Genomic DNA, 26,206 nt, shown 5'->3' with positions numbered 1-26,206 from the left:
CTTGAGCACCGTGATGGTCGCAGTGTAAGGGCGCACATCTTATTCTGTGGCCGTGGAAACGGAACAGAGGGAGAGGTCCAGGTGAACTTGAGCACTGTGGTGGTCGCAGTGTAAGGGCACACGTCTTATTCTGTGGCCGTGGAAACGGAACAGAGGGAGAGGTCCAGGTGAACTCGAGCACCATGGTGGTCGCAGTGTAAGGGCGCACGTCTTATTCTGTGGCCGTGGAAACGGAACAGAGCGAGAGGTCCAGGTGAACTTGAGCACCATGGTGGTAGCAGTGTAAAGGCGTACATCCTATTCTGTGGCCGTGGAAACAGAGCAAGAGGTCCAGGTGAACAGGCCTCTGGCCGCTCAGGTCTCCTGTGGGGGGGGGGGGGCGCGTGTAGCATAATAATAATCTTTTGAAGTGAAATTAGTAAGCTGACTGGGACCAGAACAGGGGAGTCTGAAATAGTCCAAAGGTGGGGGGGGGGGGTTATTGCTGAAGGACAGGCAAAGGCAGAAAGCAGTCTTTTGAAATTATGGGGAAAAGAAAAGGCTTTACAGGGTTCAAATTATACCCTCTTGCTGGAAGATCTTTAAGATGATTTTTAGTTTCCAAGTCTTAAGTAAAGCAGTTATGCCTTCTGCCCTTGATCCAGAAAAGTACTTTGAGGTTGGATTGTTTCCTTTGTTCTCTATTATTGTTCCTTGAAGCAAGACAGAGGTAACTGTTTTTCCTTTGATTTGACATTCCTGGAAACTGTATTTGAAAGGGGTCCATGGTACGTCAGTACCTTCCACTGATAGTAATGGGTAGTCAGAGTTCCTTGTGTCTGCATTGAAAATGAAACCAAGATCCCAACCCTGAAATTACAGTCTCAGCACCAGTAAGTATGAACAGGGAATCGCACATTGAAGTTAACTGCCGACCTGCCTGGTCCACCTAGCCGTCAAGTCCTGCCTTGACACCGGGTAGCAGGTGGTTTCAGCTTGCCCATGTGCAGCCCTCTGTCAATCCAAGCCGTGAGGTCTCACCTGGACTTGGGCCGAGGGCACGACACATGTGACATCTGCCGTGGGGGGTCACCATGTTATCTGTCCTCTGATCTTATTATTTGCTGAGTTTGTTCATTTTGAGCAAATGCAGGAAGAGTTGGCTAACTTAGGACATTCATTCTCTCATTTCTGTGAAATAAATAGAGCCAAGTAATGTGATGGATGTATCTTAGGGACAGGGCCTGGAATTGTCAAGAAAGACATAGCAGAATAGGACCTTTAGCTTTTCTGAGTTTAAATTCAGTTAAAGAAGCCTCCTGGAGAAAAAGAATTTTAAATATTGGTGATGTAATATAAAATTGCATGAAAATTTTGGGGTGAGTGATGCTGGGCTGGAGGAATAAACATTCTTCCCCCAACATTTCTCAAGGGCTGGAGAGGAAACTCCGACCTGCCCGTCTGCTTCTCCGCCTTTCCCACAGCCCGAGCCTCCGACCAGCGCTGCAGGCAGCTGGGCTGTGCCCTGGGAAAGCGAGGGCCGCTCCTCCTCAGGGCCTCCCTGCCTTCATCCGCCAGCTCACCAGAGGAGGGGGCCTCCCTGCCTTCATCTGCCAGCTCACCAGAGGAGGGGTGCTTGCTTGGGCCCCTCCGGACATCTCCTGATGTTTGGCCACTTTTTAAAATTAATGCCTAATTATACATTTGATCAGGTGATACTGATACCATTTACGATTCCTTTCAGAGAATAGTATTGTTATCCATGATAATTCTAAATACACTTTAAGAACTCACAGTACAAATTCTGGTTGGGCAAATTCAACCACTTTTTCAAAATATACTAATTATGTTGAGATACTTTTGGGGACCACTCTACTGCTGGCAATTAGAGTGTCCTTTCTGCTGACATTTTGATTTCTTGGATTGATTTCTTACAGTGCAGTACTTTTTTCCTTCCTCAGCCCTCTCCTACCAGAGGTGCTAAAAATGTGACACTTTCTATTCATGTCACTTACTTTCATTGCAATTCACAGGGGTTAGCTTATGCCTGGAAGGGGGCTTTTTAATACTTACTATTTCTAAATTATTTCTGTATAGTATGAAAACAAGACCTAAAACTTTGCTTGTTAATCTCAAAAACATGTAATATTTATAGATATTTGTTGCCTTTCGATGATCTAAACTTTTCTAATTAACACTTTTAGACAGTATATATAAAGAATAATCGTGGGCAATTATAAAAATGAACATTTAAAATATTTTTTTTCCTTTGCAATTTTGGCCAGGGCCAGGCTTGAACCCACCATCTCCTGGTATATGGGGCCGGCACCCTACTCCTTGAACCACAGGCACTGCCCAATGTTTAAAATATTTTTAAGGAAAATATGCATTTTATATTTTAAAATGTAGCAGATTTAGCCAAAAAAACATTTAATAGGGTAGAACTTGCATAGTTATGTTTGGGTGAAAATTTCTTTAGAGCTGCAACAACAAATGGTTTTTATCTCACTTTTTATCTGCATTTTTCTGTCTGTACTTGAAATGTTTTTTATTCATATATCTCTTTTCCAGTCTAAACAAATTTGGCGTAGCTTAAAGGGAGAACTTACAGTAAAGTAGGAAATGGAAATGAGAAGCTAAGGCCAAAGAGAGGAAAAGGGGCAAGGGCTTGTGCAGCAGACGGGGTTGTCGGGTCGCAGCTGGAAGGGAAGAAGCGAAACTCTGTTGGAAGGAAAGGGACTTCTCAGTGGCTCAAAAGTGGCAAAGTTTTTCAAGGCACTAAATTTGAAAATTGATATCCTTATGGAACCAGATGACAAGGACAGTAACCTCCATCATAGTTTTTACAGCTGATGCAAAGGCAGTTTTCATTGGCTGATTGTCATCTGCTCCAGTCCCTAAGCCAAGGGAAGGCCTCAAAGCACAGCTCAGCCAGAGGGCATGTCCAGGGGCCTCCTCACCTCGAGTTGAAACGCTCCTATATCCTTTGGGGCATTGTGTTAATCAAGACTCTGGGTCACAAGTAGCAGACTCCGTCAAACCCGGTTAGAAAAGAAAACTGAAGGGGTTTCCTGGATACTTGGGGGGCATCTGCTGGGCTCACTTTCCCATTCTGCACCTGGCCTCTGTGGGGGCAGAGGGTCCGCCTCGCTCCAGGGATTGTGCTTCTTTCCCTCACCTGCCCCAGCCACTGCCACTCCCCCATGAGGACTGACTGCTCCCCTGTGGTGGGGGTTGCCAGGGCAGGGAGGACTAATCCATTTACTTTAGTTAGAGAAATGCAGTCAGATTTTGAACTTTTATGAAGGCATGCTGAGGACGCAGGGCAGAGAGGCTGCTGGTTTTCAGAATGGTCCTGTAGAAGTAAGAGTTCAGAGATCCCTGTCAGACTCGCAAGGCCTTTTGCTCTTCTGTTTTTATTTGTTTTCCTTCCAATAAAACTGCTTCTGATTTTTTAAAAAAGTATTGATAGTTTTGTTTTGCCCTGATGAAGTTGTTACTGAAACCAAAACATTTCATAGGTATTTTTCCTATGTTAGCAACTAACAAGAACAGTGACCCCCCTCCAAAAAAAAGAACCTTAAGATTGACTATGTTTAAAATCCATACATGACATTTTAAATTTGTAAATGACCTATTTTTAATGCCAGTGACAGATGCTAACATGACAAATGAAATTTCTTAGCAGCCAGACCACTGTGACAAGGGTTACAGGCTGTCTGCTCCGTCCCCGCCACCTTCCGGCACTCAGAGTCAGCAAGCCGACGCATCCCAGTTGTGATTCCAAGTGGCCTGCAAAAGGAAGCAGGGAGCTGGCCCTCTTGTTCCGATCTCAGCCCTGCCCTGCTTTTTCCAGATGAGGAGTTAGGGACCTCTTTATATTGCCCTCTCATCTTTACTGGCCTAGAAGGATGATGGTGTCTCTAATTTTTTTCCCTAGCACCTGCAGTTTGCTCTTTAACACCAAACACACGACATGTTTAAGAGAAAAAATAGTATGCCGTCAGAAAACTGGCTTTCGGTTTTAGGGAATGCTTTTACTACACAGTAAAACAAGGGGGGAGATTATAATCAAAGCATTTCCATCTTGCTTGTAAACAATTACAGCAGTTCTCACATGGATGCCGCATTAGAAGACTCAGGAAAATTTACTGGGTTCCATTCTAATGCAATTAGAGCTAATTTTGTTCTTTAAATGAATAAAAGGTCAGCTAGTAAATCTAGCTTATCTTGAGTCCAGACTTCAATAAATTGTTTTATTTAATTTGTTGTAAAAGATCTTATCCTTAATGGGCTTAGGTCTTATTAGTTCACTTAGGTTTTAAAATATTTATGACCACCTTTTTAGATATGATTTGAATGATAGTTGGAAAGTTTCTCTCTGCAGTGTTATCAAGGTCCTGGATCACTAATTGTGTGAATATAGGAAGGTACTTAAGATTTGTTATCAAGAAAAAGCTGATGTGAACTTCCAGAATTTAAATGTTCTCTAACCTGTGACAGGCAGAGGTAATTCAGCTGTATCATGGGAGCCTTTTGGATACTGACTACAATTTCCCCTAAAGATCAAACTACTCACACTTTTGGCATTTTAACAAAGACTGTGTACCTGGGCACCTTTAACAAAGATGAAGACACCTGGGTGCTCGTATTGCCGGCAGCATAGAAGTTTTGATTCCTTGCATTCTGTTATTTCCTTCATTTTAGGGGCCTATAGTGTATTGAGATACTTAGAGAAAGGTTTCAGATGCTTGGTGTAACCTTTCTTCTCTATTCCTACTCCCACCTTTGTAGCTTATAAAGTGAATGTTCTTGTCACTGCAGGACTTCTGTGACTTAGAATATTTGCAATTATTTTTAATTCTTATAGATGAGGTCTTGCTCTGTCGCCAGGGCAGTGGTGTAATCCTCCCACCATATGCCATTGGAAGTGTGTAGTGTTGGGACTGTGGACTTCACGCCACCATGCCAGCTAATTTTTATTTTTTTCATTTTTTGTAGAGATAGGATCTTACTATGTTGCTCATTCTTGTCTCAAGCTCCTGACCTCAGTCCCCTGCCTCAGCCGCCCAATAGTGTGATCCTTTTCTAGCATGGTAGCCAAAATCTCAACACGTGGGACTAGCTCTGTTACCCCTTGCTGTTTGGATTTGCTCTTTGGGGTTCCAAACCTACATGCTTCCTCACAGCTTGCCTTCCATGCTTCTCCTCATTCCCAGGCCAGCCCCCCTCAGTCCTGCCTGTCTCCCCGTCTCTTCTCCTTTCTTCTTCCTCTTCTTCCTTTTCCTCGTCTTTTTCCTTCAGCCTTTGTTTCCCATCTTCATCAAGCTTTCCCTCTACACGAGAAAAAGGCCGTATAACCAGCTGCCTCTATGTCATTCCAGTTTCTCAGAACTTTTTCGTGGGGTCACTTTCTTCCAGTTTTTCACTTCTAAACCCACTACATTCTGGTTTCTACCCTAGAAACTTTTCTGAACCTTCTTGTTAAGGTCAGCAAATGCTCCCGGACTCTGGGATCCACAGCGCATCCTTGAGCTCTTTCTTCTGTTTTGGGCACTGGGTTTCCCCGCCTCTCAGTAACTTTCTGTCCCTTGGATTTTCCTGGTACTGCGCTTTCCAAGTCTCTGCCCTCTCCCTCTTGCCGTTCTGTTTTCCTTCAGGGACTCCTTTTTCTTTTCCTTGCCTTTGGACCTGTTCTTTCTTCCTGAATTTCCTCATTTACTCTATGTTTAGTTATGCAGTGAGGATTCCCAAATCTTTACCTCTGGCTCAGATTCCTCCCCCATGATTCAGATTACTTTGCCCAGTGCAGGAGCCTACTAGAAAATTCTACCAGGTGGACAGTGGCCCCTCACACGTAGCATTTCCACACATTTCCAGCTAGTTCTTCTCGTTATGTTTCTTGTATATTGACAATGAGATCAGAGACTTAAAGTCTTTTTAGGCTTCTTTGCATGAAGGCAAAGACTATTCAACTAATTTATTTATTTCGTAATACCAGACTGGACATCCTGAAAACTAAGATCTGAATGTCTCCTTAGTGCCAGGCTCAGTTTCCAAAACTGAGCAGAAGGGAGGAAAGAGAAAGGCCTTATGCTAGGAAGTCTCCTTGGGTCTTCACTTGAACTTTGAGCATCTTGTAACTTCTATTCAACGTCTTTTAAGTTAGGGTGTTTCCTGTCTAGGTCCAAGGAGAATTCCAGGTAAGAGAGAGATTTCCATACCTTGCTCACAAGAATCCATAATTCACTCCAAGCAAAGGAACTGTTGGCTCGGAAACCAGGGGGGAGGGGGACATACTTGGCTAGAAGTTTAATTAAAAATTATACAAGGACATCTGGAAAACAAAGCAACTCAGAACCCCGATACTGGGCCTTCGTATATGTGCAGTGCGCGTTTTTCTGCCTTTAGCAGTAGATGCACACGTAAATGCTTTGGTTGAGATGTTATCTTTATTCCTTTATGTCCTTTGGATGCAATCAGGTATAAAAGCAAAGGGGGTTTTAAAAAACACTTTGAACAGGGGCAATAAACTATGACGCATTTGGCCTTGTTTTTAAACTCTTTTCTGATTATAAATATAATACACTGTCAATACTTTCTTTCTTAAAAAAGAAGATAAAGTGTTTAAAACTGTGTAACCTAGAAACCAAAGGTTCCTCCCAAACCCCACCCTTTCCCCAAATAACCACTACTAACTATTTAGCGTATATATCAGCAATTTTTATTTTAAAAATTAGGATTATCTTACATATACTATTCCAAGGTTTGTCCTTACTGATTCCTTAATGAACGATAACAAAGCCAGGTGTGATAGATCATGCCTATAATCCCAGCATTTCAGGAAGCAGAGCTAGTGAGATCGCTTGAGGCCAGGAGTTCAAGATAAGCTTGGACAGCATAGCAAGACCCTGTCTTTTTTTTTTTTTTTTGAGACAGCCTCAAGCTGTCACCCTGGGTAGAGTGCCGTGGCATCACAGCTCACAGCAACCTTCAATTCCTGGGAAGGGAGTCTCCTGCCTCAGCCTCCCAGGTAGCTGGGACTACAGGCACCCACCACAACACCCAGCTATTTTCTGGTTGCAGCTGTCATTGTTGTTTGGTGGGCCCCGGCTGGATTCAAACCCGCCACCTTAGGTGTATGTGGCTGGCACCTTAGCCACTTGAGCCACAGGTGCTGAGCCAAGACCCTGTCTTTACAAAAGAACTTAAAAAAAAAAAAAATAGCAAAGCATGTTGGTGCACACCTGTAGTTCTAGCTACTTTGGAGACCGAGGCAGGAACTTGAACCCCGGTGTTTGAGGTTGCAGTGAGCTATGATCATGCCACTGCACACTAGCCTTGGCATCAGAGGAAGACCCTATCTCAAAAAACAAAACAATAAATAAATAAGAACTAGATAATGAACACCTTTCACATGTCTCTATGACATGGTATCTTATTTCGCTATTATATATTTCAATCCCTAATTTTTGGACAAAATTAATTCTGAGTTGTTCCAGATTTTGCTGTAACAAATAAACAATATCCTCATCACTCTGGGACTAAAGACTTAAACCACTGCACCCAGCTCTTTTCTTTTTCTTTTTTTTTTTTTAATTTTTTTATAGAGACAGGAGTCTGGCTTTATTGCCCAGCTAGGTCTCAAACTCCTACCCTCAAGAGATCTTCCTGCCTTGGCCTCCCAGAGTACTGGAATTACAGTTGTGAGCCACCACTCTAGGCTCCAAAATTTCTTTTAACAATATCTCACCATTTGGTACAAAACCATTTGAGTCCAGATGCAGATAATATTAATTAGATAAAAATGAGATAATGAATGGTACTGTCTGTGATCCAAAGTTTGAAAAGTAATGTCTGTGATATAATATACTTCATTTTATTTTTATAAACATGTGCTGCATCTTAAGTATAACATTCTTCTGAAGTTTCTTATAATTAAAAGACCTTTGCTGGGTATGATGGCTCACGCCTATAATCCCAGCACTCTGGGAAGCCAAGGTGGGTAGATTGCTTGAGCTCAGGAGATCAAGACCAGCCTGAGCAAGAACAAGACCCTGTCTCTAAAAAATAGCCAGGAATTGCGGTAGGTACCTGTACTCCCAGCTACTTGAGAGGCTAAGGCAAGAGGATCACGTGAACCCAAGAGTTTGAGGTTGCAGTGAGCTAAGGTACCATAGCACTCTACAGAGGGTGACAAATTGAAATTCTGTCTGAAAAACAACAAAGAAAAAAACCTTTAAAATTACCCTTAGGGCCAGGCATGGTGGCTTACACCTGTAATCTCAACACTCTGGGAGGCCAGGTGGAAGGAGGACTTGAGCTCAGGACTTGGAGACCAGCCCAACTAAAGCAAGACCTCATCTACTAAAAACTGAAAAATTAGCTGGGCATGGTGGTAGGCACCTGTAGTCCCAAGTACTCAGGAGACTGAGGCAGGCGAATCACTTGAGCCCAGGAGTTTGAGGTTGCTGTGAGCTAGGCTGACACCACAGCACTCTAGCCAGGTGAGAGAGTGAGACTCTGTCTCAAAAAAAAAAAATAAAAATTTCCTCTAGAATTATGTTTTCCAAAAGACTCAGTTAAAATTAACTGTATGTTTTAGATTAACTGTTGGAGCACTTCTGGCCCATGTTAGGCATTAACCTGCTTTTGAACCTCTCTCTAATGCGTGTTCTGCCCCAGCTGGGAAGTACTAATGGACGTGTATATGGACATGTGAGTTCTGCTGAGGGACACGGAGAGTTAATGCAGTCAGGCTCCTTTGCTCTGAATTAAGAGGAACAGAATGAGTCAGTCACAACTGTCAGTGTAAATGACCACATTCTGTTTTTTCACATTCAATGCCAAGTGAGTAAAGCCGAATATCTGGCTACTTTTTTATTGTTTCTATAGTTTTGTTTATTTGGCTTGTAAGAAATACAAGCAAATTTGTATCTGCCTTATACTGAGGCCACGTTCAAAGTACATGGAAGGGTCAGTTTTACTGGCCTTTTTTCTGGCCTTCCTAACATGAACTGTTTTTCTGTATATCTGTATATATCTTCAAATCAGTACATGTGCTTTAAAGTATTGTTATTATAAAGAAGAAAAATAGCTCCTGAATAAGAAATGCATTTTCTGATTCTCTGGTGTTTGGCTGTTCTGCTTGTCTGCTCGCTGTAGTAAACAGCTAAATTAAAACAGCTTAGACATCACCTGTCAGGCCCCTGCAGGGCTGCCTTACTGATGGGAGGCCTAGGGGTAGAGGAGGAAGAACTTCCCGTGGTAAGCTCTGTTCCACAGCTGTCCTTACAAAGGGGAAAGTGTGGCTGACTGCCCTGCTTCCCCCACGTGTCCCTTCTCTGCAGAGGATGCCTGTATAGGAAACACTCAGAGGAGAGAGAGCCCAGAACCTGGAACAGCTGCCCAACCCACAGCTCAGTTCTCCCTTCAGCCTCTTACCTGGTTAGGACCTGCAATGACCTTATCTTATCTTTCATCTCTTTCTTTTAACCTTAGTGTGAATCTGAAGTCAGTGGAATCATTTCAGAAGTCTTCTCTTGCTTCAGAAAAAATCTTAGAAACTTTCTTACATGTGCAGGTGTATAAAATATATGTGTATGTGTGTATTTTTTTTGCTTCAAGCTCCCTTGGAGATCTTTTTTCCTCTACTTTTTAAAAATAAATCTACGTGTTCATAAAAGTTCTTCCGATCCTAAACCAAACAAAATGATTGCCCATTAAGTATTTTATTAATGTTTATTGTAACTAGTTTATTTCCTTAGAATATGGAACACACAATTTATTTTAACTTACATTTTCCAACTTACCTATTGCATTTTTTCCCCAAATAAATTGTTAAAATCCTCTGGCTCATTTTGAAAGACCATTTTTTTGGTTATTCAAGATGTGACACCAAGCACACAATCTAAAAGGACACCGCAAGGGTCAGGAGTATCCACACACACACACACAGAGTAACTTCCGCAGCCTAGGCAGACATATGTATATACATGTATCGCCTGCTTGACCTATCTATCTATGTGCCCTCTCTATATATATCTTATTTATATTTTTCTATGCTATTTACAAAGGAAGGTAAGAATTCATGTAAAGCATGCTGATTGGGAGAAAGGCCCAGCAGCTATTTTCAAATTTTAATATATTTTAGAGTGGTAATGTTGGATTTTCCAAGCGTGACTTCAATAATAACTGAATTTTATAACATTCCAGTGAGATACAAATCTTAATCACAATCTTGTTCATTTTTCAAGTTCACTGAATATCAGCTTATTGCTTTTAATGTTTTCAAATAACTTGGGATGTTATTTGATCCTTTAAAAAAAAAAGTAAATCTTTTATGGTTAACTCGCAGCTTCAACATATTTTCATGTAAAATCATCTCTTGCTAAGTATTAATAATTACTTATTCTCCTCTGTAGACTTTAGGCTCAGGGAGACTACGAGTAAAGTTTCACCCACGTTGAATGTTCAATTTCATTTGGCTTTGCTTTTTCTTACCAAAAACATCCTCTTGTTTGTTGTCGGAAGCAGAAGTCTTTCTGAAATCACAAAGTCTTTTATTTATTTATTTATTTTTGAGACAGTCTCAAGCTGTGGCCCACCGTAGAATGTGGTAGTGTCACAGCTCACAGCAACCTCAGACTCTTGGGCTTAAGCGATTCTTTTGCCTCAACTTCCCAAGTAGCTGGGACTGTAGGCACCCACCACAATGCCCGGCTATTTTGTTGCTGTAGTTGTCCTTGTTGTTTGACGGGCCCAGGCTGGGTTCAAACCCACCAGCTCCAGTGTGTGTGGCTACCACCCTGGCCACTGAGCTGCAGGCGCCGAGCCAATCACAAAGTCTTTTAGAAGTTCTGACTCCAGAGGATTTGATTGTTAAGAAGAAACCTCAGATAGCACTTTTAGGGTTTTCATTTTTTAAAAAAATTGATCTGTGGGGCGGTGCCTGTGGCTCAAAGGAGTAGGGCGCTGGCCTCATATGCCAGAGGTGGCAGGGGCTGGCCCTGGCCAAAAACTGCAAAAAAAAAAAAAAAATTGATCTGCATTTAACAAATATTAATTTTGGTTATGTACCTAATGTAACTTTGTCAGAGGAAACAGACTTGAAAACAGCAAATTGGAATTAAATGTTGATTCTCAGGAACGTAAGCGTAAATAAATATCACAATGGAAGGTAGGAAGTGTTAGATAAGGGCTGGAAGAGGGAGACACATCTGAAGTTATACAGAAGCTCGCTGTGATACCCCAGCTAGGAAGGGTTAGGAAGGTTTGGGAAAAGTGGAATTTGAGCAGAGTCCTAATGGATTAGTAAAATTTGGAAATGGAGAAATGTGAAGAAGAAGAACAAAAGCAAAGATGAATCAAGCCAAATAATGAATGTACATTTTTCCATAAGAAATTTCCATAGTATTCTGTTGACATAGGACATATGTGCCCTAGATTTCTTATGTTTTATGATTCTAAATCATTCTGGATGTAACATTTTTAAAGTTTTCCCTAATGTTTTCAAACCTAAAAGAATGAAGACACTCGGCACCTGTGGCTCAAGTGGCTAAGGTGCCAGCCACATACACCCAAGTTGGCGGGTTCAAATCCAGCCCGGGCCCGCCAAACAACTATGACGGCTGCAACCAAAAAACAGCCAGGCGTTGTAGCAGGCACCTGTGGTCCCAGCTACTTGGGAGGTGGAGGCAGGGACTCACTTGAGCCCAGGAGTTGGAAGTTGCTGTGAGCCATGATGCCACGGCATTCTACCCAGGGCGACAGCTTGAGGCTCTGTCTCAAAAAAAAAAAAAGAAAAAAGAATGAAGAAATACACTTGCACATACCCAGCCCCTTGATAGATTTAACAGTTATCAAAATTTTGCCATACTCACTTAATCCTTTTCTTCTTTTTGTCTCCTAAAGCATTTCCAAGCAAATCAAAACCCAGTATTATTTAACCTCCATATTCTTCAGTATAGAGCTTGAAAAATATGGTAACTTTCTTACATAATCACAGTGCCGTTGTCACACATAAAATCTATGAACATTTCCTTTGTTGTTGTATAATTCTTAGTCTATATTCAGATTTCTTCCTTTGTCCCAAATATCTGTAGCACTTTGTTTGTTGAATCAGGATCTAAAGCAGACTGATACTTGCTGGGTACCTTTCTAGAGCTGCCAACTCTGCCCGCACGCCCACGGCCACCTCCTCTGTGCCGTGTAATGGACTTGTTGAAGAAATGAGACCATCTGTCCAGTAGAACTGGATTTTTCTATTTACTTCCTTGTAGCATCATTTAAATTGGTGTTCTGTCCCTGTGAGGGCATTCAGCTCTAAAGACTTCATTAGGTTCAAGTTCAACTTTTTCCCAAGGATATTTTGCTGCTCTATACTTAGTCCATCACGTCAGTAGGCGCTTCCTCCCTGACTGTCACCCTCTTAGTGATAGTTTACTGGGGAATGGTGGGTTTTTAGTTCATTCCTTTCCTATTTATTAGCTGAAATTTTCTAGTAAAAGTCAACTTTTCTTTATTAATGAGTACATATATATGATTCTGTGTTACTCTGAAATATAGTTCATCTAGGAGAGGTAGGACAAGTTAGTTTTTTTGTTTTTTTAACTTGCCAGTCTTCAGTGAGAGAAAGGCATTGATGGAGTTGATACCTGTGTCATAGTTACCTGCAGTGGTGATCGCTGGGTTTTGGAAACGCCTCTCTCTCTGTGTCTCTGTCTCTCTCTCCCTCCCTTCCTCTCCCCACTCCCCCTCTTTCCTTGTCCTCCTCTCTGTCTCTCTCTTTCCTTTATTGGTCTTTGTGTTCATATTGACCAGTGGGGATACTTCATGTCATGTGCTGGGCTGTCACAACCCACTTGTGTTTGATACGGCTTTCTTACTTTCTGGTATAAAACATTCCATCTTTATCCCGTATGTTTCCTGTATGTTCTTGCCTATTTTCACGGGCCTGGAATTAGCCACTCCTCTAGGGAATGGCTGGTGAGTGGTTCCTAGGATTCATAGTCTGGCACTAGAGTTGCTCATTGCTACAAGGATGTCATTATATCTAGGCCTTTACAAGGGACAGAACTTGGAAATAGGTTCAAAAAGAAAAGAAAAAAACTATGACCGTATACTGATACTTTCCAATCAGATTTAACATTACTATTACCTCATTAAATTTATCTCTGTATCTTTTGCATTACAAATCTTGAGTCTTAAGAGCATTGTGATAATTACTTGGTTACTCTACCAGCATCTGTGAAATGATGTGAAAGTACTAATAGCATTATTTCACTCCTACTGAGACTATTGAATGACATTAAAGATTTTTTTTCTGCATGGAGATATAATCAGTATAATATACGTTAAGGTTCATTCGTTTTCATTCATTTTTGATTCATAGGTAATGTTTCTAAAATTTAATTTTCGGAAGATATAGACTATTTGCCCCTTCCAAAGTTGACACTATGTAACAAAATGTTCACAGAAATCTGGCCTTCATCACTTCTTTCTGTTACACTTCTTACCCCATTGGTTACCATTTGTGGTTTCTTCTTCATTGTTATTATCCTTCTGCTGTATGTTTTTGCAAGTGTGAGGACGTGTATGTTATTTATTGCTTATCTGAGCATGAATGCCCTTTTAGAATGTTTTACAGATTTCGAACATTTGACCATAGAAATATTTCATAATCATTTGAGCATCTCCCTTGGAAATAAAGATTCTGTAATGGCTGTACTTGCCTCTAATTACTTCATACAGCTTGTTTCCCTTTGCAGATAGGTCAGGCCTGCATTAAAAGATAACATGTTTGCTACTTGATACGTACTTGGGCTATGAAAAAATAAAATAACCATTCTCTGAGATGGTGTAAATATTCCAGAGGCACACCACGAGCTGAGGAATTAAAGCCGTTTATACTTGTGTTATAATTATGTGAATGCTATAACTTGAGCTGTGAGGATCAAGAAGAATAAAGAATAATGATTAATTTAAAGAATTAATTTAAAGATTTTCATAATTATCTTTGGGTATTTGTTCCTTTTGATCAAATCTGAAATATGGAAAGCGACTGTTACAATTTGGCACCTTAAGTACTGGTACTCTAAAATAGAATTCCTCTCGAATTCTGAATATTTATCTATGTATCTAAGTTAGGTATATTGAATACCCAGTGTGTTTTCTATTTCTGCATAACACGTGATCCTAAAACTTTGCGACTTACAGCAAGAAACATCCATTACTCACCAGTTTCTTGTAGACCAGAGTTTTGGATGGTTCTGGCTCCAGTCAAGTCTCACTGTTCTGCAGCACCCCGAGGCCTCACCAGGACGAGGGCTGCACTCGGGGCGCACACAGGTGACTGTGAGCAGAAGGCTCCTGGGGCCTCTTCCTAAGGCAGCTCCAGCCCCCTCACGCCAGAGTACATGATCCAAGAGGGAGCAAGTAGAAGCACAGTATCTTTTCTGACCTGACCTTGGAGACCACATGCCGTTATTTTCACTGGGTCCTGTCAGCCATTCAGCTCCACACAAGTGTGTGAACACCAGGCAGCCAACTACCACATTGGGGCTTAGCATTTCTGTGTCTTTTAACATAAGTAAAAAAGAAGAGTATATAGATAGCTTGTGTGCGTGTGCATGACTGACCTGAGTACAAGGTTTTATGGTAACATCATTGTGAAATCTCAGTGATCATTTTTTATTTGTTGTGAGGAAGGGTTAGTTGAAAATGTAACATGAGAATTTGGTTCTAAAAATGGATTGTATTTCTGAGATTGACAAAAAATTGAAATCTGAAGAAGAAAAGTGAATCATTTTATAACGAACATCTTTTTTAGGCTGAGTATAGTGGCTCATGCCTGTAATCCTAGCATTCTGGGAGGCCAAAGCAGATGGATTGGCCTGAGCTCACAGGTTCAAGACCAGCATGAGCCAGAGCGTGACCCTGTCTCTAAAAACAGCTGGGTGTTGTGGTGGGCGCCTGTAGTGCCAGCTACTTGGGAGGCTGAGGCATGAGAATCACTTGAGCCCAAGAGTTGAGAGGTTGCTGTGAGCTATGATGCTACAGCACTCTACTGAGGGTCAGATGCTGTCTTTAAAAAAAAAAAAAAAGACATATTTTTTGATCAAAGTGATTTTTCTCCCAAACACTGAATAACTTCCTTGTTCAGAAGTTGCTGTAAAATTCACAGGCATGATTACAATAGTTTTTACCTGCGATGCCGTTTGTTACCATTTAGAAATGGCTGTTCACTGTTAGGAGTAAATAAGTAAGCCATTGTGAGGGGACTTTTGAACTTTGTGTGCAGTCCGGTAGCCAGTTGATAATTTGGATTACTGGTTTCATAGTGTTCGCACACAGTAGCTGAATAATGGGGCTCATTAAACTCCCTGGGCAGACACATCCAAATTGCATTCGCCTCTAACCTTGGAGGCTCCGTGTGGCTGGATGGTGAGGATTGCCTCTTTATTCCCTTGTCAAGCTGTGCATTAGCATTACAGGCCAAGCAGCTCGTGACCATTCTATTTATGCCCCTGTTTGGTAGTGAGGAAAACAGGTAAAGAAATTCTGTGTTTTTATGAATAACGCCAGTGTTGATAGCAGTTTGGACTGTGATCAAATCCTCCAAGAGGTAATGTTAGCAGCCAGGAAGCTCTGTGGGGCACAGCGGTGGGCAGTAATGGTTTCTCAGTTAGACATGCTCCTTCAGCAGGGAGCTCTGGAGGAGAACGTTCTGTGCAGTTAAACAGGAGGGGAAAGTAAAGCTCAGGGAGAGAAATGCAGAGAAACACGGCATTGTCGAGAAGCATCGAGAAGCTGGGACAGTGAAGACTGGCAGTGGAGAGGGCCAGTAGGAGTCATTTTCATAACCAAATGAGATTAAGTGATGATAGCTTATCTTGCCAGGAAGAAGAAATGGGATCATGTTATTCTGTTTCATATTTTTCTATAATACTCAAAATTGAAGAAATAATAAAAAGATTGTTTTTATTACCAGAAAAGTAACGTTAGAAGCTAAAGTCAAAATAATTTTCAAATTCCAGTGAATTTTCTCTTGAATTTCAAGAGTTGGGAAAAACAGGTGACGTTAGTGCCTATATAATGCTAGTCTAGTCTATTGAACACAGAAGGAAGGATAAAAGTTTGTCTCATCCGTAGTATACCCACATTGATGTTTTTGCTTTTACTACTCAAGAAATGTGAATGAGAACTATATATGTATATTAATTTAAAAGGAAACATTTCATTGAACTGGAAGGGAATATTAGGCTTGACCTTCAAGTGCTCAGAGTGGCTGGGCACAAAGTAAGTGCTCACTAAATGCTTGCTGTTAATTAGAGGCCTCGTGCACAAACAGGCCGTGGCAGGTCATCTTGGCCTTTGGCTCTGAAAGTTAATCATACTTGTAGGAAACAAGTCAAGAACAGTTAGATAGTAGTAATTAAGTTACTTACTCCAGTAGTGGCACCCTGCTTGAAATAGTTTAATGTTTTATAAACTTGATCAGACCAGCAAAGAGTCAATGCTTTTTAGGGCAAGTGGTTTCTAAACTAGGACTCCAAGGAAGAGGAGCCGTGCGGGCTGCAGAGAGGACGCGCGGGTCGTCAGGAGCAGCCCTGGCAGAGACAGTGCCTGTGCTGACGCTTCACATCTGGGTGCTCCTGGAGTGTTTCCCTTTATTGAGTCTCTCAGGACATCCCTCTGTGAGGCAGCTGTGTTAATTATTACTTTGCTGATCAGAAAAACAAGGCATAGAACCTTATGTAGAGTAGGAGAAAGAGATCGGCTGGTATGGTCGGCAGCCGGGTGATCCCTGGTGAAGGTGCTGATGGGAATATTCCACAGAAACACTGGAATTGAGAAAAAAGATAAATATTAAGTGTTTTAAAGGCTGCTGTATCCAGCAACTTAGGCTAGGTTAAGCTGTAGTAATTACGATAACCCCAGAACCTCAGTGGCCTCAGAGGACAAATGGTTATTCCTTATTCCTCTGTGTCCCCATGGCCCTGCTGCATGCTGCCTCCACCTGGGGTGGCAGAGGAAGGAGCAGCCCTTCTGTCTGGGCTCTGGTGTCCCCCAGGCTGCCACATACTTCATCCCAGCAGAAGTCACCGCAACAATCTAAGCGGAGGGAGGGGTACGAACTGCCACAGGAAGGGACAGTTGGGGACATACATTTCTGTGAACAGTGCATGTGTGTGGGTCCTAAAAATTTCTAAATACTTGATCATTGAGGATTAATCTGGGAAAATTTTTAAAATTTGTAAATTGAGAGGGTAACTAATGAAGGGCCTTGAACTTTTGTGTTCCTTAGTTATCCAAGAAGTATCCTGCTACTCAAAGAACATTATTCTGGGATGTTTTAAAGACAGGATTTGGGTTGTTTGTCCTGTTCTAACTACTTTCTCCCTTCTGTCCGCAGTGTCATCAGCAAAGTAGTTCCCGCTCCCGAGGCTAAGCCGGTCCCCTCTTTGAACCGGCCCAAGACGCCGCCCCCAGTTGCCGCGGCCCCAGCCCCTGGCCCCACGCATGTGGGCCCCGCACCCCCACCGCCACCCCTCGCACCCACCGCCTGCCCTGCACTGCTGCCCTCTCCGGGTCCCACAGTCGCCGGTAGCACCAAGGCCCCTGTGCGCAGTGTGGTGACAGAGACAGTCAGCACTTACGTGGTAGGTCAGCCCTGCCCAGCTACCTCCTGTCCTGGTGTCATTACCGAGTTTCAAAGAAGTTCTTTACACCAGCAAGCATTTCACTGCATTGCAGGGTTTTGGCTGAATGCCATTATACTGCTGTGTTCACGTATTTGCCATTATACTGCTGTGTTCACGTATTAAGTAATGACAGAAACTGCTTTTCGCAGTTTTTGGCCAGGGCCAGGTCTGAACCCGCCACCTCTGGTATATGGTGCTGGCGCTCTACTCCTTGAGCCACAGGCACCGCCCCAGCACTGCTTTTCTTTGCATTGTTTTGGAATAGAACTATATGCATATGTACAACAATATCAGTGTATAAATATAAAGATGAGTAGTGATTATGCCAGGCCAGGTGGCTGACACCTGTAGTCTCAGCACTGTGGGGGGCCCAGGAGGGTAGATTGTCTGAATTTACCAGTTCGAGACCAGCCTGAGCATGAAGGAGACCTCGTCTCTAAAAAATAGCTGGGAATTGTGGTGGGAGCCTGTAGTTCCAGCTACTCAGGAGGCTGAGGCAAGAGGAGCGCTTGAGCACAGGAGTTTGAGGCTGCAGTGATCTGAGATCATGTCTCAGCATGACTAGGAAAAAGAAAAAGAAGAAAAAAGAAATTTTTAAAAGGAGTATAATTTATGTAGCATACACAGATCCTATGAGGCAGTTGATGTTTCTAAGTAACAGTACTAATTATAATATTTCAATGGCTAAGATCCAAAATATGCCAAGTCTTACAGACTAAATGGGAATGAACTTTTCAGCCCCAGAGCTTCCTGAGTATCCAAGCATGACTTCAGATTGTCAGACCACTGTGCTGGATGAGTCCGCCTTGTCCCGGGGCTGTTTCTAGGTGTTTTCCTCGTACTTAATAGTATCAGGTCTTATTCAAACTCTGAATTCAACCTAGTAAGGAAGTGTTTGTGCAGATATGTTGTTGCAGCATTTATGTACAAAGAAGTTTAAAAAGAATTCAGAGAGAATATGAAGATATAAAAAATTAACCATAAAATATTAAATTGGCAATTTAAGACAAAAATAGAAGATGTGATGTAAAAGCTGGGATCATCAAATTTGTCCAGTCAAGGACCAAGAAAGAAATTTACTTTCTTCATCCCAGTAAATTTTATCCTCACTTCCAAGTTTCACAACTACTTCCTTCTTGACACCATTAGCTTAGGATCTAATCACAAATCAGGGCAATGGACATGTTCTTGATTCTTTCTTGAAGCCTGAAACGGCTTGATTACTGACACATCAAGAGGCCAAAGTTGGCTGGTTAACCCACCAGGTATCACAGCAAGTTATGTTTTAAAGTCCACTGTGAATACTGTATTCCAGGATTTTTTTTTTAATTGTTGGGGATTCATTGAGGGTACAAGACAGCAGGTCAGGGTATTATTTTTTATATTTCTAGAGCTAATACTTTTAATGCATAACCATAAATAAAAAAATTAAAAACAATTATATAGACATAGAATTAGTACCACGTATGTGTAATGCACATCCTTACTTTTCTCTCAGAAATTCTGGGCAAAAAATGTTGCACATTGTACGTGGCAAAGTACGGCAACACCCTAGAGATAAGTCCAATTGGAATAGACAATGTGGATGAAAAACTTCTGACTCCAGAAGGGACACTTTGTGGACAGGGAACAAAACGTATACTTAGGTAAAATACAATCCATTGTCTATAGAGCAAACAAGTGGATTTTGTCACTGCCTAACAATGTGATACTGGAAATGTTACTTAAATTCCTTTAGCTCCACTTTCCCTTTTTTTTTTTTTTTGAGACAGAATCTCACTTTGTCGCCCTTGGTAGAGTGCCATGGCATCATAGCTCACAGCAACCTCACAGTCCTGGGCTCAAGTGATTGTCTTGCCTCAGCCTCCCAAGGAGCTGGGACTACAGGTGCCCACCACAATGCCCGGCTATTTTTAGAGATGGGAGTCTCATGCTTCTTTAGGCTGGTCTCGAACCCATGAGCTCAGGTGATCCACCCACCTTAGCCTCCCAGAGTGCTGGGATTACAGGCATGAGCCACTGCGCCCAGCCACTTTTCCCAGTCTTAACCTACCTGTAGGTTGTTTTACAATGGTTGAACAAAGTAGTGTTTGAAAGAACTTAGGGAACTTTGCAGAGTGTTAGTGATTGAGGATGCTGTGACAGATTTCTTAGGGGGACATGTAGTCATGACATTCTCATTTGGGTCAACCAGCAGCAGCCTGGCTTGGCGACTGATGGTTCTCTCCCTTTGTTACATTTTCTTCTGGAATTAGAGCAGGCCAAAGATGTAGATTGCTTTAGGGGATTTTCATAATGCAGTTTTGTTTTGTAGAGATTTTAAAAAAAAAAAAGGTAGGCCTTAAAGCCCATCAATAGAATGTGTATTTAACTCACTCCCTAGAGATGAGTCCAGTTGGCATGGACAGTTGAGACATGCATATACACGTGTACATATACACCTCCCACATGCCCAGCACTCACAGAGAAAGCCTTTTTTTTGCACATCTAGTCAGTGTTGTATTTAAAAGTATAGAAATAGAGTGTGTATCTTGCAAAATAAACCTAACAAAAAACATGTGCCATCTTATATGCCATCTTATTGCAGAAACTTTTTTGAAAGTTACCTTTTACTTACTGCTGATGTTGAATGCCCATCAGAAAATATTTCTTCCAGATTGGTTTTGTTAATGGGCAGATTGAGGACGCGGTACAATGCTCCCTGTTGAGAATTACTCAGTTAAAGAGACTCTAGAGCAGCGGTTCTCAACATTCCTAATGCTGCAAGCCTTTACTAAAGTTCCTATGGGTCTCAGCCCACAGGTTGAGAACCGCTGCTCTAGAGTGTACAGTACTTATGGCAAAACAATGTTTAACATATAGCTCTTTGGCCTCCTGAGTCCCTTACTTCATTTGCCCTTTAGTTGACTGTACTTTACTTAAAGTGTCATAAAGGGAATGGAGAGTTACTTAGTAACGACTCTTTTATGTACTTGATCTTATCAGCTAGTTCAGGGGAAGGTTGGCTAATCAGTAATGAGGCGATGCACGCACACTGGGCTACATATATTAATTCCAGGTCTATGAATGTGATTGAGAAAAGGACATATAGTTGAGCTCTGTAGCTTTCAAGAGTATTTGTTACTGCAGCAAAAGACCCTAATCATTAAGAATTTATTTGGTTGTATGATTTTTTTAGATAAAAGAAATTATAGTTCATGTTCTTCACAGAGATGATTATAAAATAGTTTTTTATAACTTACAAAAGGAAGTTTAGAATATTCATTAGAAGTGTCTTTTCATTGAGTACTTAGTAGCAATTTTCTTTTTTTTTTTTTTTTTTTTTTTTTTTGAGACAGAGCCTCAAGCTGTCCCCCTGGGCAGAGTGCCGTGGCATTACAGCTCACAGCAACCTCCAGCTCCTGGGCTCAAGCGAGTCTCCTGCCTCCGCCTCCCAAGTAGCTGGGACCACAGGCGCCCGCCACAACGCCCGGCTATTTTTTGGTTGCAGCCGTCATTGTTGTTTGGCGTCCGGGCTGGGGATTCGAACCCGCCACCTTAGGTGTACGTGGCTGGCGCCTTAGCCGGTTGAGCTATAGGCGCCGAGCCGCAATTTTCTTTTTCACATGATTCCCAGAGCAGTGGTGATCCTGACACAGCTTTAATAAAGTGCTAATCCACTGTGTTTTCATAGTTACACTTTTCTGTTGAGTAGATTTACAGTGTAAAGTAATAATCCATATCTGGTCTCTCTCTTTCTCTCTGCCCATTCCATCTCTGGTTGTGCCCCTCCCCCATGGAAACACCAGATTCGAGATGAATGGGGCAATCAGATCTGGATCTGTCCTGGGTGTAACAAGCCTGACGATGGCAGTCCAATGATCGGCTGTGATGACTGCGATGACTGGTACCACTGGTGAGTGCCCAGACTGCCCGGCCAGCCACAGGTGCCTGCCCCTTCATCACGGCAGCACCGGTCCCCCCAAGAAGGGGTATCCCACAAAACAGAACAGTGCCCTTGGTCCATTCAATAGGTCAGTTCAACTGCTGTCTTAAGGATAGTGTATAGTATGAGATCACAGATGTAACTACTAATTGCAGAAGAGTCTTTGGAATTTCTGAATATGTTGTTTAGCTTTGTACGAAAGAAATAGGCAACTGAGAGCTTTCCCTCTCCTTCCTTTCCAGCAAGGTTCTGTAAGTACTGGACAGAAACAGTAAGAGGTGGCCCTGGCTAGGCCATCACAGACCGCGGAGGAGAGGCAGCTTGTCTGCTGTTAAACCTCCTCGGCAGCTCCCCCAAACTGAAGAAGCTCAACCACAGTTTATGCAAATAATAGTCTCATTTTATCTTTAAAATGTCAGATACAGAAAGATAGCAATCTGTTCAATTATGATATACGATCTCTAGAAGGTAAAAGTATGCCGTCGCTCAGAAGAATTACACTACTCCAGGCTGAAAGGACCCGAGCTAATTAATCTCTGCAGGGGCCTGTGAGGGACGCGCCATGTAATAGTCATCCACACGCCCAACAGCGGGCCCCCAAATTAGAGCCGTTTGGGTTTGATTTCCGGTAAATCTTTCGTAGACTTTAAAAACTATTTAAAGACAAAAGCAGGAGAAGAACACACGTGTGCGTCTTGTTGGTCTGACTTGTGTTGTACCGTGCAGGCCCTGCGTCGGGATAATGGCTGCACCCCCGGAGGAGATGCAGTGGTTCTGCCCCAAGTGCGCCAACAAGAAGAAAGACAAGAAGCACAAGAAGCGGAAGCACCGGGCCCACTGACGGCGGCGCAGCCTCCTCCCCAGGGCTCCAGGGGACTGGGCTGACTCTGCCCTCGGCTGCCCGGGGCCCTGTGGATGCGGATCCCACGAGGCGCAGGCCGAACGCACCACACCTCTGCGTCCCCTTCTGAAGCCCCTCGGCCTGTGCCGGCTCGGGGCCCTGCGATTGAAGAAACACTCAAGCAGAGGTGTGGCCCACAGGCTGCCCCTCCCACACTTTTCTATTGCCAGTTACAACAAGTATTATTAATAAAAAGACCGCGCACCTTCCCTTTGATTTCTTTTATTCTCTCCAGGGCCTTTCCATGAAGGTATTAGATGAGAAGATAATGTGTGAACTGCTTTGACTGTGATTTCAGGATAAAACCCTTAGTCTGTATACAGTTTTCAGCCCCTTTTCCTCCATAGTAAGATAATCATAATAACAAAAAAGAAAACTCCAGTTGGAGTACTGGTAAATATTTTTGTGATAAGAGTATCTGAAGCTCCCCTCCCTCCCCACCCCTGTTTTTAGTACTAACATGTAAAATGTTCAGGCTTTTGTGAAATACCTTATATTTTTTAAGAAAAAGGTTTCTATCATGTCCTGTTTGCTTTGTGCAAATTATTTTTGTTTACTCTAACGTATTTTATATCTTTGTTGCATTTTAATTTTGCCCTTTAAACTGCTGGAGTCTCTTCTCACTGCTTGTACATTTCATCAACTTGTATAAAAAAACTCTTCATACTAAAAGATTTCCCATAATGTAAATAATAAATATTTATGAAGTAGTTATTTTTAAAACTTTTATTGTGTTTAATTCTGGCTTTCTCTGAAATCCACTGTGATTTCAGCCATGTCTGTAATTACACTGTACATAGGCAGAGAAGGTGAGAGAGAAAGAGCCACAGTGCAAAGTAATTGACCTTGAGCTGAGCCTGTCCAGCTCCCCGAAAGGCTGTGGGGGAGACAGGCCCTAGCAGTTGGAAGGAAAACAAGGCAATTTAAATCTATAGCTTATGATTTGAAATTGTTTTGTTTGTTACCTATTTTGTTTTTGTAAATTTCTTTGACTTTTATTAAAAGGACATGTAGATTCCACGAAAGTAAAAAAAAAAAAAAAATACTGTAGCATTTGTGTTTATATTGCTTTATTTCTACAAATCTGTTCGTTGATATTGTGCTTTAAGGCTGAAATGAAGTATATAATGAATTTTTTAAGAAAAACTCATCCAATTTCAGGGTATCACAAAATTTTATTATATTACTATGCTCCCCACTATTTATTATATGTTATAGATGTCTGAGAGGTAAACCAAATATTTTATTTTTAATGTAAAAACATCAAATTTAACTTTATTAGCATATTTTAGCAACTTTGGAATAAATATGGACTTTTACTTGGTTTTGAAATAACCCCAATTTGGGCCCGTGTGATGGATCTCTTGAATGCTAAAATATGGGCTTTGAACCTAATACAAATATATTAATAGAAAATGTGATTCCTTTAATGCCAGCTAAATTGATACTAGCATATGAATTAGTTGTATTTTAAAATATATTATGTGGTTAGAGAAAAGCAGTTTTCTGCCATGACTGTTAAATCGCAAATCAGTGGAAACGGAGTTGCTGGAGTACAGGATATCATTGCCCTTCTGTTCCAGAGATGGCAGTTTTCCTGTCCCTGCAGACAGACAAAGCATCTATGTTGAGATGTGTGCTTTCTGTTTTATTGACTTCAGATCATTCTGAATCCTTTATATGATATTTTCACATGCACAGATATCCCCGTTAGTGCTTTTTGGAGAGGGATGAGGGGTGGGGGAAGTGCAAAATAAAGATGATTGGCTATTTCATAGTTTGCTTTTCCATTTTCTTTACTTAGGATTTAGTCCCTTGAGGCATGGCCAGTGGATCTGAAGTTGCCACGTTTAAGTGAGCAGGTCGCGCTGCTGAAATAAGAATGGAGGTGCCTGTATAAAACTTCTCCCCCAGTCCCACCGTCTGGGAGACTTCAGGCCATGCTACATTTAAGGAATTTCAATCAGTGTGTTGTCCTTTGCCATTTCATGGTTGCTTTCCTAAATCCAGTTCATGATTTTATAAATGGTCTTTGCAATAATAAAACCAAAGGATCATTTTCAGGGGGCTGGATAGCTGGAGGGATTAGTAATGGAATACAGAGCCTTTCACCTCTGGGCCAGTGAGTTGGATCCAGTCCAGGTCACTGGAGACCAAAAGTCGTCACCATCCTGCGACTGTTCAGTGGCCTGTGTGAAATGAACTGGTGGTCTCCGTCTCCTCTGGGTGGCTGTCTGTGACACCAACTGAAGGAAGATCCAGAAACTGCAGAAAGAAATGTGGATTAGAAAATAAAGCATCTATGTTACAAAGTTAGAAAGTTGGACAGCCATTCTCCATAAAGTAACACTGAAGGAAAAAAACAAACCAAAAAAAAAAAAAAAACCAACTCAGAAATACAACAGACGTTCCCAAGACACGAGAGATTAATTTACTTAAGTCAAAATAGGAAAAGAAAAGGCCTAGATCAGGCAAAGGGGGAGAAGAATAAATTGGAGAAGATTTAATCTGGAAAAAACCTTTAGGAGGCCTAAACAATAAGAAAATATGGGTGTCAACTTTTGAGAGAAGGAAATCAGGAAAGGCAGCAGGAATTTGAGGAACTACGGAGAATTAGGTGCAAAGAAATGAAAAGTATTTCCCTTTAGAGGGTGAGAAGCCTTCTAGTTGGAAGTAAAATCGAGACCTCTTTTATTTCAGCACGATCATTTCAGTAGCATCAATACTTCCTAAGAGTTGTCATCATCAGGGGAAAACATTTTGTCCTGGCTACTGATTGTACTGGAAGAAACGGAGAGACCCTCACTCGAGAAAACTGAGAAGCCCTCCTGGTGCGATAGTCCTCCTCCAGAGCCAGGTGTGGCTGGCAAGGCGTCATTTCTATGGCTGACAAGGTGTTTCTTTTCCAAAGGTGTCTGCAGCTGAGTACAGTGAGGATCTTTATCCTCCAACTGATTTGTGGTTCCAAACGTCCTGAGGAGAATGAGAGAGTATCAGAGTATTCCGACTGTCGGCCCTTTTTTCCGAGATAAAATATAGTGCATTACTCCTCTGTATCACCTGCACCGCCTTTGTTCTCTTTTCAATAGGATGATTAAACAAAGCCCTTCCAACCAAATTAAAGTATAAAATGAACACTGAGATACGGAAACCTTGCCACTGAGAAGGCCAGTGAAGAATGAACTTCACTGAAGACACCCTGGCTGAGTTTTCAATACAAATAGTTTGATGGCCAATCTCTTTAGATCATAGCAACTTTCTTTAGAGGTCTCAGTCTCAAAGTAGATGAGTTACCTTGACTGAAGAATGAAATAGATAACGCCCCGAATAATGTCTCTTTCCACAATGGCATCAGTCATTCTGTTAGGAAACTATTTCTTTGAGAATCTTGCATGAGTTGTAGCCTAAAAAGTATAAAGTAACTATTAATCCATGTGGGCAGGCCAGGAGAGATGACATTGAAATTAGATATGTAGACGGACAGCCCACAGTTTAGTCTTCATTTCTCTTAAATAGAGCATTTAGTCTACAAGAGTTACTAAAACAACTACGAGTTTCCTGGTTTCTTCTTGGATGGCTTCAGGTTTGTGTTTTTGTTTTTGAGAGACATAGTCTCATTCAGTTAGTTGCCCTCAAACTCTTGGGCCCAAGTGATTCTCTTGCCTACCACAGGTGCCTAGCACAACGCCGGCTATT

General features: G+C 41.9%; 1 protein-coding gene across 1 annotated transcript in view; it reads left to right on the top strand.

Moving 5' to 3' along the window:
* TAF3 (TATA-box binding protein associated factor 3) overlaps positions 1-22,943 on the top strand; it is a 152,768-nt gene extending 129,825 nt beyond the window's left edge. The window contains exons 5-7 of the mRNA XM_023511419.1: positions 17,396-17,642; positions 21,473-21,579; positions 22,336-22,943. Of these exons, the coding sequence (XP_023367187.1) occupies positions 17,396-17,642; positions 21,473-21,579; positions 22,336-22,450 (469 nt within the window). The 3' untranslated portion in view covers positions 22,451-22,943. The remainder of the gene's footprint in view (positions 1-17,395; positions 17,643-21,472; positions 21,580-22,335) is intronic.
* Positions 22,944-26,206: the final 3,263 nt, after the last annotated feature.

This window comes from Otolemur garnettii, unplaced genomic scaffold (genome assembly GCF_000181295.1).
Source record: "Otolemur garnettii isolate 467f Iridium unplaced genomic scaffold, OtoGar3 scaffold00019, whole genome shotgun sequence".
NCBI classification, from domain to species: domain Eukaryota; kingdom Metazoa; phylum Chordata; class Mammalia; order Primates; family Galagidae; genus Otolemur; species Otolemur garnettii.
The sequence above is the reverse complement of the archived record's forward strand: the minus strand, read 5'-3'. Positions and strand labels throughout refer to the sequence as shown.